The sequence below is a fragment of the Mugil cephalus genome, chromosome 4, assembly GCF_022458985.1.
Source record: "Mugil cephalus isolate CIBA_MC_2020 chromosome 4, CIBA_Mcephalus_1.1, whole genome shotgun sequence".
NCBI classification, from domain to species: domain Eukaryota; kingdom Metazoa; phylum Chordata; class Actinopteri; order Mugiliformes; family Mugilidae; genus Mugil; species Mugil cephalus.
The window spans coordinates 21,167,614-21,183,909 of NC_061773.1; the positions used below are offsets into that span (position 1 = coordinate 21,167,614).

Genomic DNA, 16,296 nt, shown 5'->3' on the forward strand with positions numbered 1-16,296 from the left:
CAAGCTGTTATTACTCATGTCAGTGGACAATTATGCTGCTTAATTCAAATGTCTGCTATTATTATTGCAACAATACAAAACACTAGATGCGTTTCCGTTGCCAGTTTTTCGCACAATAAAAGCGATTTTTATGAAATTTCGATTAAGTGCTTTGTATGTGTTTCCATTGAAGGATGTTTTGCGAAAGAGCTGTAACTCTTCTCTTAAATTCTCTTGAATTCTCGTCACGTGGGGCTTCACTTTGAGGAAGATGGACGTCAAATGCACTGGTCACATGACCCCTTGCGTCGTAGCCGGTGACGGAGGCAGGTGCTTTTGTGGTCCACTTTTATATTGATACATCTGAAAGATGTTTTTCAAAATGTAGGCGTTTCCATTACCAGATTTTAATCACAGTATTTAGGTTTTGCAGCGAAATGACAGATACTGTCCAGAATATTGTTGTCCAACTGCCTCTGTTGCAGTTTTTTAGATTATTATTTTTTTTTTAGATGCATATAACTTTGTTCTTGTGAAGAGACCCATCTGCCAGGATTTTTTTTTTGGAGCTGAACATGCCGGCCGTTTGTTTCTAAATCAATTCCTTGCTTGCTTTCTTTTTTCCTGCTCCTTTACCCTACATGCCCTCCACGGGGTAAAATAATTAACTTCACACTTCAGACTCTGCTTGCTTTCCTCAGCCTGCCTGCATCTTTGATCAATTCCTGATTCGGCCACAGTACTGTCGGACTGTTGCTGCCAATATCAGAATAAATCAGAAAAGAATGTTAAAACATCTGTGGCGTTAAAATGACTTTGCGTTAATTTTGACCTTGCGAATGCTTCTATACTCAATATCAATAGTGCTATTTTTTCTTGGAGTTGCCTTTTTGATATTTTTTGTAATGCCTGTTGCTAAATATTACATATGGTATATAGTATTAACAAAACTATTTTAAAATCATCTCGAGTTTGGGCAGGAAAAAAAAATCAATTCAAATCTGGAATCACCCATAACACGCACACAAAAAGATTTAATTTTTAATTAACACCCAGCCCCAAAGGAAAGTGCTGAAAAGAAAACTATACACACAAATAACTTGGAAAAAAAAAACTAGCTGAGACGGAAGAAAAGTGGGGTGAGGACATACATATAGAGAGCCCGAACAGAGACAGGTATGGACGTCCTGAATTGCCCTCACTTTGTTTCCTCGCGGTCGGTGCTTGCCTCCGTTCCCTCCTGCTCCATCAATCATACTGAGAGAAGCAACAAACTACATAGGAGAGGATGTTTCACAATCTCTCCTCCATTCTGCGCGTTTTTTTTTCTTCTTTACACCGCTCTCTCAGTCCCTATGCCTCAACTGCTTATCAACCTCCAACTCCTTGCATGCTCTATTTCTTCTTTTCTCTCCTCCCCCTTTCTTGTGGCTGGATTATCGCTCTGGTGCCAATTATATTAACAACTGCAAAGTTTGAAAGACTCCAGCCAGAAATGGTCAAACTGCATCAATCTTCTCTTGTACAGTCCATTGATTGATGTCAGGAGCAGGTCACTACAAGTCTAGACATAGAAAATTCGCTTTAAGCGCTCTTAGCTGTCAATACGGCACGAAGCGCACAAAATGCCAGGCCAGACGTCCCCTTCCATCCCCTCACATCTGTCACTTAAATCTGCCATTCATTTGCCTGAACCCGTGACACTAGTCAAATGGGGTTTGCTTTGCCGCAGACGGGTTTTTGAAGGCGCTTGACGGAGGAAGCGACCTGTTTTCCCCTCGAGCATGACGAGACGCGTTTCCGTGCATGTGCGTGGACGAACGCGCATCAGCGCATATGATGGAACTCCGACAAAGGAGTTGGAGGCTGCACCGGCCACGGAGAGATCTGTTTACATAATGTGTTCTGAATACTGGAGGGTCCGGCCTGCGCGCGCTGTCAGCCAGCGTCGAGGCACTGGGCACCGTCTAATGGGACAGATAATGATGAGGCTGATATGCACAGGCAGCATGTTTGTAGGGCTGGAACAAAGAAGGGAAGGGGAGGAAAGGAAGGTAGGGAGGAAAAGCAGGGGTGGGGGGAAAAAAAAAAAAAGGGGACACGGTACCTCCTCGACTCTCGCTGTCTGCTGGCTTCACCTGGATCGGTCTGTTCATCTGTGACAGAGAGAGGGAGAGGGGAGGCGAGAGGAGAAAGAGGGGAAAAAAAACAAGAGACAAAGAAAGCGGTTAGCATTTTGTGCTGCAATGGCACATGCGTTCACCCTTCTACCGCTCTAATCGAAAAAAACTTTTTTAGAATCACTCAGCCAAATTGTGGGTAAAGTGCATTGGAAATCTCCAAAGCTGCAGCTCTTATAGCCATTGGGGGGATGGCTGGTTGAGAGTATGTGTTGGAAATATTATTTGATCTGAGATGAAAGGAGAGAGATGGGTTGGAAGGGGGGGGGGGGATAAGCAGAGGGATGAAGGGGACGATAGAAAGAGGGATGGAGGGATGATGGCGGGGAGGTAACTCTGGGTCAGCAGAGCCACTGTGACTGTCATCTCTGTGTCTGTGGCGTCTGGATGCTTGTGTATCATCCTAATGTGGTCTACGAGGACTTTGTGTGCTCGCGCGTGTTGCTGCGGATCCAGACTCACGCGTCCAGCAAAAAAAATACTACGCATGTAAGTGTTCAGCCTCCTTATTCTCGATACAAATAGTTCCTGCACAGTCCTTTCTTACCATCACACACAGGCTTGCACACACACACACACACACACTCTGTCCCCCCAGTGAGACCTTTCCACACTGTGTCCGCCGAGGCCCTCCTTTCATTTCACTCCTGCCTGTCAAAATTTCCCTCTGTGCCTCGCCACCCTGCTAAACGCTCGCCGCCAATCAATTTTTAATAATGCCAATCGCCACGCTGCCAGGAGGAATGGGAGAAAGGGAGGAGGTTATGGAGGAAAGTGTAGGATGAGAGGGAGGAGGGAAAGGTCAAGGTTCTGTGTGATGCAGCATCAGTGTTTCGCAAAATGCCATTAAATCTTTTCTTTCGAGTTTGCCCGTATAGCCGTCGTCCTCCTTATGAATCGACAGTCTTTCATCTGATTATTCACCAGAGGTGAGAACCTCTGAGGGCGGTAATGCAAGGACACGACGCAAACACAATTAACACTCGGACCTTCGCTCTTTCCCGGCGCCTTTTTTCCGCTGCTAATTTTAAATCTTATTTAAAACCGAGCCATTCCTTCCTCTCCCTCGTCTCCTCCCTGTCTTTGACAGCCAAGGGAACCCTACTAATGTTTTTAATGTGCTGTGATGCATTATTTATCAGACTGGCTGTTGATATGGAAAAAGGACGAGAGGGGATAAAGGAAGCGGGGAGCGGAGAAAAGGGAGTTAAAAATGAGTAAAAAGTGAGAGTGCGCGAATAAAAAAGCGTCGGGGAAAAACGAGTGATCACAGGAAGGGTGAAACCACGCAGGGTGAGAAAAACGAGAAACTAACAAAAAGGAAAGCGGGGAGGAGGGGCGGGGTGTTTGAGGAGAGAGAAATGTGGTGATAAAAAAAAAAAGAGAGAAGAAGTGTGTGGGAGGGAAGATGAGAGACTGGAGGAGGAATGAGGAAAAGAGGACACAGGGGGGAGATGAGGACATAGATCAGAGTATGGGACAAGGTCAGCCCGGTGCTCCCAGGGGGGCTATAAGCCTGCATACATATGAGCACTTTTACCGTGACCCATACAAATGGTGTGGCCTCAATCTGACCTAATTGTGTTCCACCTCCTCTGGTTTTAACCTGCACTGTATATGATGGTTCTGACCCACTGAGGCTGTGTTTAATTTTCCTGGTTTTAATTCCACTCTACACTGAGATCTGAGGGACTGTGCATAAATTATTTGCAGAGGGGCACAATTTAAGCTAATTTTAGCCAATTTTAATTTAATAAATAATGTCTAATAAATGTCTTTCTGTCCCTTTCATTGTGATGATTTTCACATTTCAGCGGAGAGTCCGGTGAACCTCGGTGACACCGATTCATCGGCCCAAACTTTCCACGCGGAGTGTCCGCTCGTAAATTTTTAGCTACTTCTCAAAATAACGTTAAGTGGTTAAACCATTATTTCCTTTTGTCACTGAAAGCTGAGTGCAATTTCATGGGCTCTCTATCAGTGGTTTCCATTATCCCGTGCCCATAAACTGCTTCAAGGTCAGTTTTATCATCCTACTCATAATGGGGTGAGTTAGCACCAGCCCACTGGACAACCGATCCCAAAACAGTTGTTAAGCCCAGACGCTGACTCGCTCAGATAGCTCCCCTAGGATGTCTGTGCTGGTGCTGTCCGAAGCCAGATGGCAGCATTGAGCAGGAGAAGCTTTCTTTAGCCTAATGCCAGTATGAAAAAAAAATAAAACCGTCTACACCAACCATCATGTGGCCACGCAGGCAACGAGTGGGCAAGCTTATGAATGCTAGTACATGCAAGCATGGCTCACGCACAAACATGCGGCATCACAAATAGGCCTACGCACCCCGGCATGCATGGAAGCCTACAACGGGATACAAGGGAGCGCACACACACACACACACACACGCACGCACACACACACACACACACAACGACCAATATGTAAATGTAGCCTTGTGAGTCAACATGTGCAGCGCCCCAAATAAGCTCATCTCGCAGCATGCACGCTTAATACCTTCTTTGTAGCTCGCTTTGTCTCCTCAGCCTTGTAAGCGTGGACGCCTATTCATTCACGCATATGCCTTTAAAGAAGCGAGTCCACACATTAAGACACACACGCACACGTGCGCGCGCTAAGCTCCATTGTTGCCGAAAGTCCACCTCAGCAGCCTTGCGTTAGAGCGGCCTTGGCGTACCACATGATCGACAGCTCAAGAAGAACTGCGGCTACACAAAAGCGCGAGGGCGCACACACACCCATCCTCGCTACACTCCTCTGTTGATTATGTAACTCAATGACAGCGCTCTGCCTCAGTGCTGCCATAGATTCCCTGTTAACTAGAAGCTGAGGGAATACATGGTCTGCATGCAGTCTGTGCTGTACCAAACTGGTGAGTCATTCTTCTGAATCAGCCCGGTGCGGCCCGGGTGTCTGGCAAAGGCCCACAAGATTAGCTCCGAACAGTGAGGGACTATAGTCTGCCTTATTGGATTCTACCTCCAAATGGGACAAAACTGAAGTCCTCGACCCGAGTTTCGCTGCTTATTCTATTGATTTCTGCGCTGCGCAAACCACGAAAACGAAGTTACGAAAACAAAGTTATGATGACAGATTCTGGATAGCGCCATGTTGTATCAGATGCGCTTCAAGAGCAGTTTATTGCAGGTTGCTCAAGGCAATGCGGAGCATCCTCAAGAAACACACACACACACGCGCGCAAACTCACGAATGCACGCAAAGCCACGGCAATACACAGCAGTTGCAAGGGCACAAAAGTCCATAGCAAACTCTTCGCTCCCTTCATTCTGTGGAAAAGAATATTGAAAGTATGCTTTACGAAACTCGGGAGAGGAGGTAGGATTTTCTCATTTTCACCCTCGTCTGGCAGATGTGTTTTTGAGAGAGAGCAGAGCAGCGCGGGCCAGGTCATTTCATTATCACAGTGAGAAAGCACTCCACGAAACTCTCCCAGGGAAGCAAGGAAGGCTGCTCATAATATTCCTCCTCTACTGTCACAACTTGCTCCATTTTACATTCTGCTGCTGAAAGCCATTTTTTTTTTTTTTTTTTTTCTTTTTCTTTTACCTTTCAGCCGCTGTAATTCCGTCTCCATCCCATTTGAATGTTGAGATCTTTAGGGCTTTTTGTGCTCTCTTCATACATATATTTACGGACTCTTAAGCGCGCTGTAAATGAAAGCAAGTGTCTGAAAAGGAGCCCGGTCCAAATGTTTGAGATTCTCTACAGGAGCAGAGTGAAACCAAATGCCGGTGTTCGTGTCACACGAAGCACTGGCACTCGACCTGGACCTGCTTTCCAAAGGATCTCAGCATGCACAGCACTCATCTTGGGATGGAAACGTGCCAATGGAAACATTAGGTGAACAAATATGGTTGTAAGCCTGAGATGCTTTTGGGAAACTGGACTGTTGTACGGAGACAAAAAAATAAAAACACCCTCTTTGGCAAGATTAGTTGAAACACTGAGCAGGTACTGTGTGTAATGCATTCGAACAGTGGTCATAAAGAGGACAACCTGTGTCACAAGAATTGATTTTACAATAATTCACAGTCTGAATTAGGCAGATAACCCCTTCCACCGCAATCACCACGGCACTGGAGCTGTTTTGTGGCACGGCATCACCTCATACTCGATGATCCTTTTTCAAGTGCAGAGGCTAATCTGGGTAACAAGTGTTTTTCCAACCAGTGTCACTCAGTGGGCCGAGCTGGAGTGGCAGGTGTTTGTTTTTAACGTTAGGATTGGAAAGTTTCTAAATTTAACCGAATGCTAACGATGTGCTAGGACATGGGGTGCAGATACAAACATGTTCCACTACCTACGGCGCTTAAAATATTCGCCATTAAAATGCTGTATACCCTTAAAAATGTCTTGCTGTATCTTATGCAGTCACAAAAACTCGTTAAAACGCAGATTAACAGATGTTAGCTCTTTAAATACCCAGAATGCAGTGTGATTTGATGTCGTCCAAGTCCCTTTTTGACTAGAACCTTGGGTTTGGTCTGTACCGGTGTTGGTAAGGGCTTGCAAATTGATGAACGGTTAAATCCCACTTGGATTCCCCCCAGGTTTAATCTCCACTAATGTCTGCACATCTGAGTGGGTATTTCTTCCTCTTTCCTCCCTGCTAGTAGTCCTTCATTCTGACATATGGCCGAACATTAAACCCCTCTTTTGAAGTGAAACATACTGCACAGAGATCAGTGTTAGCGGGTGAGGGTAAAGAGGGCTATAAAGCAAAACATTCCAATCTCTTTCCTTTGTTGCATCCTTATCCCCTGTCATCTTTACAGTCAAACAGAGATGGGCAATCTGTTCCACGTCAGATCAAGGATGAGAAGAGTATTTTCTGACAACCGGTCGGCTTGGGCCCAGTTGTTTGGGATTGAGTGGCGTGCTGCAGTCAGCATGAGTGGACAGGGGCAAAATAAACACAAAGAAAAAAAAAAAAAAAGCATCCAGATGAATTATGAATCGGAACAGACTGTGCTTTGTTTGGCTGTTACACCGCAGCACTGAGGTGGCTAGTAGAACAATAACGCGGCTGCAGTGTGCATTATAGCAAATGAGACGCTTGCCCTCATTTATCAATATTTCCTTGTGTTCTGAACGTTGCACGATGATGAAGCGCCGCTCCGAAAGTTTGTTTTTTTGTTTTTTTGTGAACAACAAAATGCATGCAAAAATATTCAAAGGACTTTTCTTTACGTTTGCATCGGCCTTGAAAGGAATCGGATGTTTGAAACATTCCAGTGAACCGGCGCTTTGCGAAACCCCTCAACACATAGCGTCCTAAACCAATGCAAATTTAATACAAGGAGCTTCCTCCGTCCCAACGCTGAAATCCCTCTCAGATCCGCGACATGAATGGGAAGTACAGTCGCCGCCTTTCTCAGCCTGCTTCTATATGCTGCTGCTCGCTCCGTGGTGGTGTTGTCCCAGTAGTGTCTACCGAGATCACTACGTCTCCGCGAAGGCAGATCAAAGGGAAACATACAGAGATCACAAAAGGAGGCAAGCCTCTCCGTCCGACCCTCTGATCAACCCTGGTTCCGTCATCAGCATGGCTCTTGCAAGCACACACAGAACACGACGGCAGAGAACGGCAGACAGCCACGAACAGAGACGCACAGATGATACATATCCTCACGTGTATGACTTCACTCTTGACCTCGGGACAAGTAGATTTGTCTCATGTCTCCGATTCCTTTCCCATTAAAGACGAATTCTTGTGCACACAAGCCACCTTCCAAAATACTTTAACTTTCTGAGGACCAGAAAAAAAAAAAACTAGTTACAAAACACAGACATTTTGAAAGCGGCAAGTTATCACACACCCCCACTCCTCCTCCACTCTTTTTTCTCTTCTGCCTGCAGTTGGTGGAGAACAGCAATGCTTTTCTCACATCCATTGTTTGATCCATTTCACACCAGCCCACCTCTTCTTTATCTCCTCCTGTTTTCTCCTTCTTTCACTGGCACGCCGCCTGAACGCTGGCAGTAGTGGGATGGCTTTGGAGCGGTTTTGAATGAGAAGTTGAAACGAAAATGTAGTGCTCTCTCTGTTTTCCTTTCTATTCTCGTTCCGCGTCTTATTATTTCCCCTCGTTCTCCTCCCTCCTCTTCTTCTCTGCGCGAATTTATTGTTGAAATGGTGTAAATGAGTGCGAGCGTGAAAAACATTTTTTTTCCCCCTTCCCTTTCTCCTCAGCAAGTCAATGCATAAAACAGTGTTTTCCCCTCATTTCCTCCATGTTCTCGGCGCTCTACCTGGGTAAGAATCGAAGTGGAATGATACCAGACGGGGTTTACACTTCCTGCGGACGCTTTAATAGGAATCGGCAGTTGAGAATCCTGTTGTCACAGCGTAACTGGATAGAAAAGGCACATCATCTGCACCCCCAAATGATTTTCCCCTGTCAGAACCTGTTATGGCTTCACACTTGCCTGTGACTTGCACTTGTTCATAGACTATTCCCTGGCACGCTAAAGACTCTGGCAAACGAGATGCACACACAGATGCGTGGACGATCCGAGTGATGCATTGCTACGTGTCAGATATTGGATTTTAAGCGTTTGCAATTTGTTACCTTATGACACGAACCATCACAACGGACTGAAATTCTTTTGTATGCCCCGAACACAGATTGATCACCTCACAACGGGCAAAAAAGAGCCGCCGCTAATGTAAGACGGCACCCGGGCGAGAAACAAATAGGCTGCAGAGCTCGCACGAACATACGGAGACGCACACAGACACCTCTCGAGATAGTTACATAATTAGATGTGCAGCACCTTGGCAATCAACAACTCTGATGTTGCCATAGGGACCATAGCTTTGACTATAAAAAGAAAAGATCTATATGTGGAGGCGGCTGAGGGCGGAGGTGCAGAGAGAGGCAGTGAGAGAAAGAAAGGAGAAGACACGGAGAATGGAGAAAAAAAGTGTGAGAAAATTGGTGCGAGGGAAGCGAAGGTGTCGCTTGGGGCTGAGCAGCACTCAGCTGATGTGCGAGCGCGCTTCTGTGTGCACAGTGCACCTGCACGCGTGTGATTAGGGGTGCTCTAACGCCGCGTGCGCATGTACGGGGCGATCTTCTGTATGTCGGGAGGGGAAGGGAAATGAAAAGGACAAAATGTGATAGAGTTGGTTAGCAAGTGAGAGAAAGACGAAAGAAAAGCTAACCAGAGAAGGTGGAGAGGACGGTTCTCAGCCTCTCCCTCCTTCTCCCTCTGAGCTTACTGCATTGCTCGGGCTTTGCAGCACATAGGGAAGATTAGGCCAGATGAGAAAGCCATAAATTCTACTTTTCTCTTTCCAGAGGTGAACATAAATCATGGCTGGTACCGGCATGCCATCACCGAGTTTTTGCTTTTCACTTATCTAATGAATAAAAAAAGAGAAAAAAAAAAAAAGAAAAACAAGCGTATAAGCTGTCACGCTCTGAACCGGGCAGACTGCTTTCACTTGCATCCCTGCACAACTTTTGTCCTCTTCTCCGGCCATCACTGAGGTACGGAGACGATAATTGCTGCGGGAGTATTCATGAGCTGCATATCGCTGGACTGCATGTGTGTGTGTGTGTGTGTGTTAGTGAGGAGAAGAAGAAGAAGAGTGAGGGCTGACTTGAAAAGCCGGTGCATATGAAAGATACCTTACAGCATATGCAAATGTAAATATAGACACAAATAGCAGCATGGGCAAACACACCGTGGATGAAGTCTAGCGAGGAAATGCAACCACTCTTATGTTCAAATACAGTCAAGAATCTGCACACACACACCGGTGCCCACACACACATCCACACACTCTCACACAGTACTCTCTGTCTCATGAGGTTAGGGGGTTAGGAGATGGCGTTGTAATGAGCTGTCACTCACAGTAGTCTGCTGTTTTGTATTGGAAAAAGCCAGAGGGGAGACAGACAAAAATAAGAAGTTATATTAAAAACCAAAAAAATAATAATATTAGTAATTGTGAAACCGAGAAGCCAGACACATCGTTGTGGCAAGAAATTACGACACGTTTTTTTAACACCAAAAAACCTCAATAATGATTTCCAGACGAGATAATTCTAAGAATACCTGCCACCTGTCTCAATCTGAACGAGTTCATTTAAGGTAACATATTTTTTTGTGTCCTATCACAATTTTGTCACGCAGCAAATGTAAAATGAGGATTTCATTGCCGGGTTATTGTAGCGTCGTGGCCAATATTCTGTGCGAGCCGTGATCAAATCACAGCCCTGTGCTCAGAATGGCAAAAGCGATGAAGTAAAACTCATGCGTGGTCAAAATCGAGATTTAAAGAAATAGTTTGATATTGTGCGAAAGTCGTGGTTGCACTCCGTTTCGGGAGTTTTGCTGCAAGGTTGCCAAGCAACCAGAGGGCACTGCACCAGAAAAGCAGTGGGTAAAGCTAAAGCTAAGTCGCCACTTGTGGTTGCTGAATATTTACTGTGGCATTGATCTTCTGATTTAATGAACCTTCCTGAGAGCAAATAACCTAAATAAACAGAACATCTTGTACTCTTCCTTTCACTATTTTATGTCATAAGATTTGATAAGAGAGACGGAATAAGTTTATCCTTTGCCTCAACTGTGAACACTTAGAATGATGTCACTGTGCGTTAAGTTGTGGCAATTTAAGTGTGTTTTCAGTCATGTCACATAGCAAATTTGAGCCAGGCTAAACTTTGGCCCTGCTTTTTTTTCCCCCCCGCTGCACTAGAACCACTGCAGGCACCTAACCACTGGTTGGGTCCATTGCACATGGTTACAGTGTGGATGCAGTCTGAGCGTAGTGAAAACGGCAGGAGGGACATAAAGGCAAAGTGCGAATGATGCAAGCGTAAAGAAATATTTAAAGGGGTGAAGCCTGGAGGTAGCGTGCATGTTTGTATTGCCCACCTAAAAAACCCTGCAGGGCCCCGTCATGCAATATGTAACCTCTCTGCTCTGGCCTGAAATGACAGGAGGGTGTGAGAAGATTCAGACGAGTAAATGACAGCTCTCCTCACACACTCCCCTCTCTTGCCTCGTGTTTCCATCAAATAATCACTAATTCCACCCTCCCCGGCTGATTAAATATAGAAAAGGCAGGAAGAGAGAAGGAGATGAGTGTTGGGAGCGGAGAGAGAGAGAGAGAGGAGGGGAGTCGAGAGTGGAGGAGTAGGAGGAGAAAGAAGGAAGCGATACAGTCAAATCTGCCTGTTAGGCACCGCCAAAGAAACAACAGGGAGTTTTTCAGTAAGACAGCTCTGCTGGCTCCAAGCTAAGCCCAGGTGGGCGATGTGAATGTTCTCTCACTCCCACACACTTAAGAGCAAAAAAAAAATATATATATATATAAATAAGCACAGGCACGTGATTGAATGCAGTATACGGTGCACATAATCACACGCAAACACTAATCTGGACTAGTGGAGCGCACGCAAACACTGATGTTTGCCCGTACTGTACCGGTCTGCCTACGGTCACACAAGACACACACACATACAAGCGTGCACTCACATCGAGGAACAATCTTCCATCTTTGTCAAGCTTCAAGGACGCAACGGCCAAAATGTCAATCTGACTCTAATCTTTTTCCTCTTTTTCCTTTTTTATTTTTTACATCACTGTTATATCCGCACTCTGCTATAGCACCGTTCTGTAATGACACAGATACAAAAAAAAAAAAAAAGAGACTGAAAAGAAAGAAGCATTAAATAGCGACCATGAAATTGAATGTAGCACGGAAACTTGCTAAATTGTGGCCGGCTTGTCTTTAATAGCAAACTTTGGTTTAGTTCAAAGTGACTCTGTATTTTTCCTCGTTATTTTTTATTTTAGAATGCAGATGGACGGCACCTCTTTCCCTCTCCGCTTGTCTCTCTGCGTTTGCATCAGTTTGTGTTTGCCTTCCCCTTTCTGTTTCGTTTTTCCCACCCTCCGAACCGAGGGTTTAGCTGAGGATAAGAGGAGGGGAGACGAGAAATGAAGTGTGAGAGGCAGTTTTAAGTAGCAGCAACAGAGCAACGGCAGGTTCGTTCCAGGGGGAAGCGAGAGCGAGAGAGGGGAATACGATTTCATTATTAATGGAGGAAAAGTTCCTTCGAATTGAACCTGTAAAGTATCTCCAGCTGCCTTCGCTCTCAAACACAGGGACCCATAGACAGGCAGAGGGAGGGGAGGGGGTGAAGGGTAGAGGAGGAAAATGGCAGGATTTTATTTTTATTTATTTTACATTTTGCCACAGTTCCGATTTATTTAACTTTAAGGACTTATCATGGAGTGAAACTAATTGTCAAGGTGGTCTTGGCGTTGTGTGCGGCCCTGTTACATGGAAGCTTTAATGCAAGGTTGTTTTTTTAAAGAGACCAAAAAATAAATGAATAAAATACAGCAATGCTGCATTCAAAGATTCAAAAAGGATTCAAGGATTCTGTTACTCAAGGGTTTCGCTAATATGGTGTAACCTTGTGTTGGCTAATGTTAAATAGATGCAGCTGTACGGCTGATAATACTTTTGCTATAGTTGCATTATGTTTCAGGTCATTCAGTAAACACTCCTGCTTCTTGTTTTACTTTTGTGATTAAACTATTCAGATGTTAACGTTTGACCAGAGTACACTGCGTCAAGAGTGTGCGGTGCACAGTAACATCAGCCACGCGGCAATTAATAATATGACCACGGACTTCAGCTGTGTTGCTAATTGAGCAAAGATTTCCTGATAACTTTTCATTTGATTGAGGAAGATTATTTAATTTTTGCTCAAAACTTAAACTGAGCTAATCTACAACCCCACCCATGTGCCATCACGGTTTTGTGTTTTTGTTTTTTTTGTTTTTTTTCGAGCAGAGCAACTTCTGTTTGTGCTCCCTTGGCGTTAATTTCAGAACTGTGCTTTGATGTTCATTGCGGGAACGGTGCCAAAACACAGCAGTTTTTCATATTTATCTCATCTTACGGAACAGACTCCCCTTTACATCTGGCACCAAGTGACTCAAATGAACTTGGTTCAGACTGAGTATGTGATAATGTACTGAAGAGCAAACAAATAACGACAAATAGCATCGGGATCTCATAGATTTTTGTACGTGTAATTGGTCCTTTAAGCAAAAAAAAAAGAAGTACAAATACTTACATTACTGACGTGACCAGTCATGTCAAACAGCACAAACTTTTTTTTTTTTTTAGAAAGTTCATGCATCACTTAAGGCTTTGACGTATGTTTTTCCGGGAGAAAAAAAAATGTAGTCTGATTAAACATGGACGCTTGCATTTTCTGAAGGAGAGAGCCTATCGATTCTGTGTGAAGCAATGAGATGCATTTTAATGAAATGCAGAATAATAACTCTATATCAAGGAGCCACCCAGGAGAACTCTTTGCACGCTGTGGTTATGAGCGCTAGAATCAAGAGTTACATCTACATCGTGTTAGGGGTCCACTTCTGATTGTAAGACCTCCACCTCCAGCATCCAACCACTCTGGAAAACTTCCCTCGGGATCCCCCATATGTCAGGGCAATGTTTTATGTTGTATGAGCTAAACTTAAAGCGCTTATGCACCTCTGCGGTGGAGCGGCCTTTATTTTCATTACCTGTCAGGATAGGTATTATGTCATTCTTATGACAGCGCTGGCCAATATGTCAGCCTCTTTAGGCTGAGTGCATCCATCTGTGTTACTATATATCTGACTGTAATATCTCCCTGGCCATTGGCCAACTGAATCTTGGTCTGCCAGAGTTGCTACTGTATCTCACAGTATCTCTGCTGCTCTCTCCTCTACCCTCACCGCCCCCATGGACCTAAAAATATTGGACACGGTGATAGGAAACCAGCTGCCCTGGCCAACTTTTTACATCCTTAAAATCTATGAAGAGAACTGACCATTTGTACACTTCCAAGAATTTCTGCGAAGACCAGAATCCGAATCTATAAATAAATGCACAAGTTTGTACCTCCAGTGGTTGCAAAGACATTCAGCAAGAAGAAATCCATAGACATTCAAGTGAATACTCTTAGGGCGCAGTGCCTGGGAATGCAAAGGCAGAATGACTGATTTCAGGCGATAGTTTCTCCCTAGCAGAGTTAAGAGGGCCCACTGGCCCTTGGGAGCAGCCTGTCACAACTAGAGAAACTCCTGCTGGGGCCACTCTGTTGAGGTTTTCAGCCAGTTCCCAGGGGGTCCCCACCACCACTTACCCGTTGAAATAAAAATCAATGGCTTAATGATCCAAAACAGGAAACAGAATGAGGAAAAAAAAAGAAAGTCCCTAAAACAACAAAATGTCTTTTGGCAAGGGACATTCTGTCCTGGGCCTTCATTTGTTTGTTTGTGTTGAAAGAAATTTGCTGGGATGGTAAGTGAGTGTACGCGTATGTGTGTGTACATGCACGAGCAGCTTTGAGAGAGTGAGCTTACCCCAGCTTAGTGGCGCAAAACATATTGATTTATTGATTGCCTGTTTCACCCCCTCGCCATCTTTCTCTCTCTCTCTTTCCCTCGCTCTCTCTTTCTGCCTGTTATAGAGGCTCCGGGGACTTCGGGGCTGCAGCGGGGACTGAAAAAGGGACGTGGGATCGTGAGAGATGGAAAGAGGAGAGGGGGGAATTGGAGAAGGAGAGAAAGACTGTGAATGCGAGGGAGGGGTATCCCATCTCGGAGTTGATCCGGCAGCCTTTTAACCAAGGCCCCTGCATCATTCAGATTTATGAACTGAGGTCATGACCAAATCAAAACCTTGACCTATCTGTGAGGATGCCGATTTATAAGCACCTTGTAGTGGGGACTTGGCAGGAGCTCGTATTCTCCTTGGCCCTGGCTTCCCTTTGGAGAGAGCTGGATCAGGGCTGGAGGAGAGGCTGGCTGTAATTTGTGATTAGCAGACAGGTTGTGCTCTATCATATACTACTCATGGCTGGTGCGACCCGCGGTTCCAAAGAATGTCACTGTCGAATGCCGTATACGGTAAAGCTTAAAGCAGGAGAAGGCTGGAGGTCAAGCTCCACCTCTGCTACTTCAGAGGTAAACTTTGCCGCAAAGTATCACTTGATCCATTTCCATGGGCAGTATTTCTTTGCCTTTACTGAATTAAGTCTGATCAGAGATTGAGACGCATCTGTGACAAGATATTTGCGGTTACATGTCCCCAAACATCAGTAGGAATAAGTCTGTGAAGTCTTCTCAGTCATCTAGGTCATAATATCTTCGAAAAAGATGTTTCGCCACTCATGCATGTAGCTTCTTCAGTTCTAAGGGACGGGAGACTTTTACTACTGCTACTACCTGGACGACAGGCAAAATGTCCTCAAAAAAACTCTACAAGTCCAGTTGCCCTTGCTTCAGGGATATATCACAAGGAACATACCTTTTTTTTTTCTGTGGGAGCAACAAATCTGCCAGAAATTTATCCGAAGAAGACAAGTAGAACTTTACTGACAATTGCTGACTTTATTCAATAGGAGAATATGACCAAGATGCACATAAGGGGCCGTCCACATCGATTCCAGCTTTGTTCATCTTTTCAAACACTTGTTCGAGCAACTCATTGATTCACAGCTGCCATGTTTCTGTCCCTCCCTGCACCTAGTCATTTTGGAGCCCATGCAGAGAGAAATGGTTGGATCGTGCGTTTACATGGTTATTAGTTGCTAAAATCTTTGCTATTGATCGGATTACCAAAAGGTTTACACCATCTTTCTTAATCCCACTGAAGATAAATCCTTCCAATTAAACTGTACTGTCTGAGGTGAAAAAAACAAAACAAAACAAAAAAACACGAGGCATTTTTATTTGGATTATTAGCGGAACACAAGCGTTCACACAAACACCAAATGACACTTAATGACACTTAATGGGAGCTTATCTGCAAACACATGTCACCATCGATTTTTACTGTAACCCCTCCAGTTGCTTATGACTAATGGGGGATGCTTATGACAAGTATCTCTCCGTGTTAGTGCAATGTCCCTTCCTAATCTTAGTCTCTCCATAAATTATGGACAGGATGAAATACGAGTCTCCATTCAACAGCCCTCCATTTCCACCTCCCAGGGAGACTCAGCAGAAAGCAACATTTGTTGCTATTTTCTGTCCCTTACAAAAAAGAGGTGCGTAGGGAATGTGAAA

At 44.8% G+C, this 16,296-nt stretch overlaps 2 protein-coding genes across 14 annotated transcripts in view; one reads left to right on the top strand and one right to left on the bottom strand.

Moving 5' to 3' along the window:
* The window catches only part of kiaa1328 (KIAA1328 ortholog), a 63,847-nt gene that overhangs the window by 35,158 nt on the left and 12,393 nt on the right, over positions 1-16,296 (top strand). The gene's annotated exons all lie outside the window — the stretch shown is intronic.
* The window catches only part of celf4 (CUGBP, Elav-like family member 4), an 88,532-nt gene that overhangs the window by 21,124 nt on the left and 51,112 nt on the right, over positions 1-16,296 (bottom strand). For all 13 annotated transcript variants that reach the window (XM_047583466.1, XM_047583463.1, XM_047583458.1 and 10 more), the window contains exon 3: positions 2,087-2,135. In XM_047583466.1, coding sequence (XP_047439422.1) covers positions 2,087-2,135 — 49 coding nt within the window. The remainder of the gene's footprint in view (positions 1-2,086; positions 2,136-16,296) is intronic.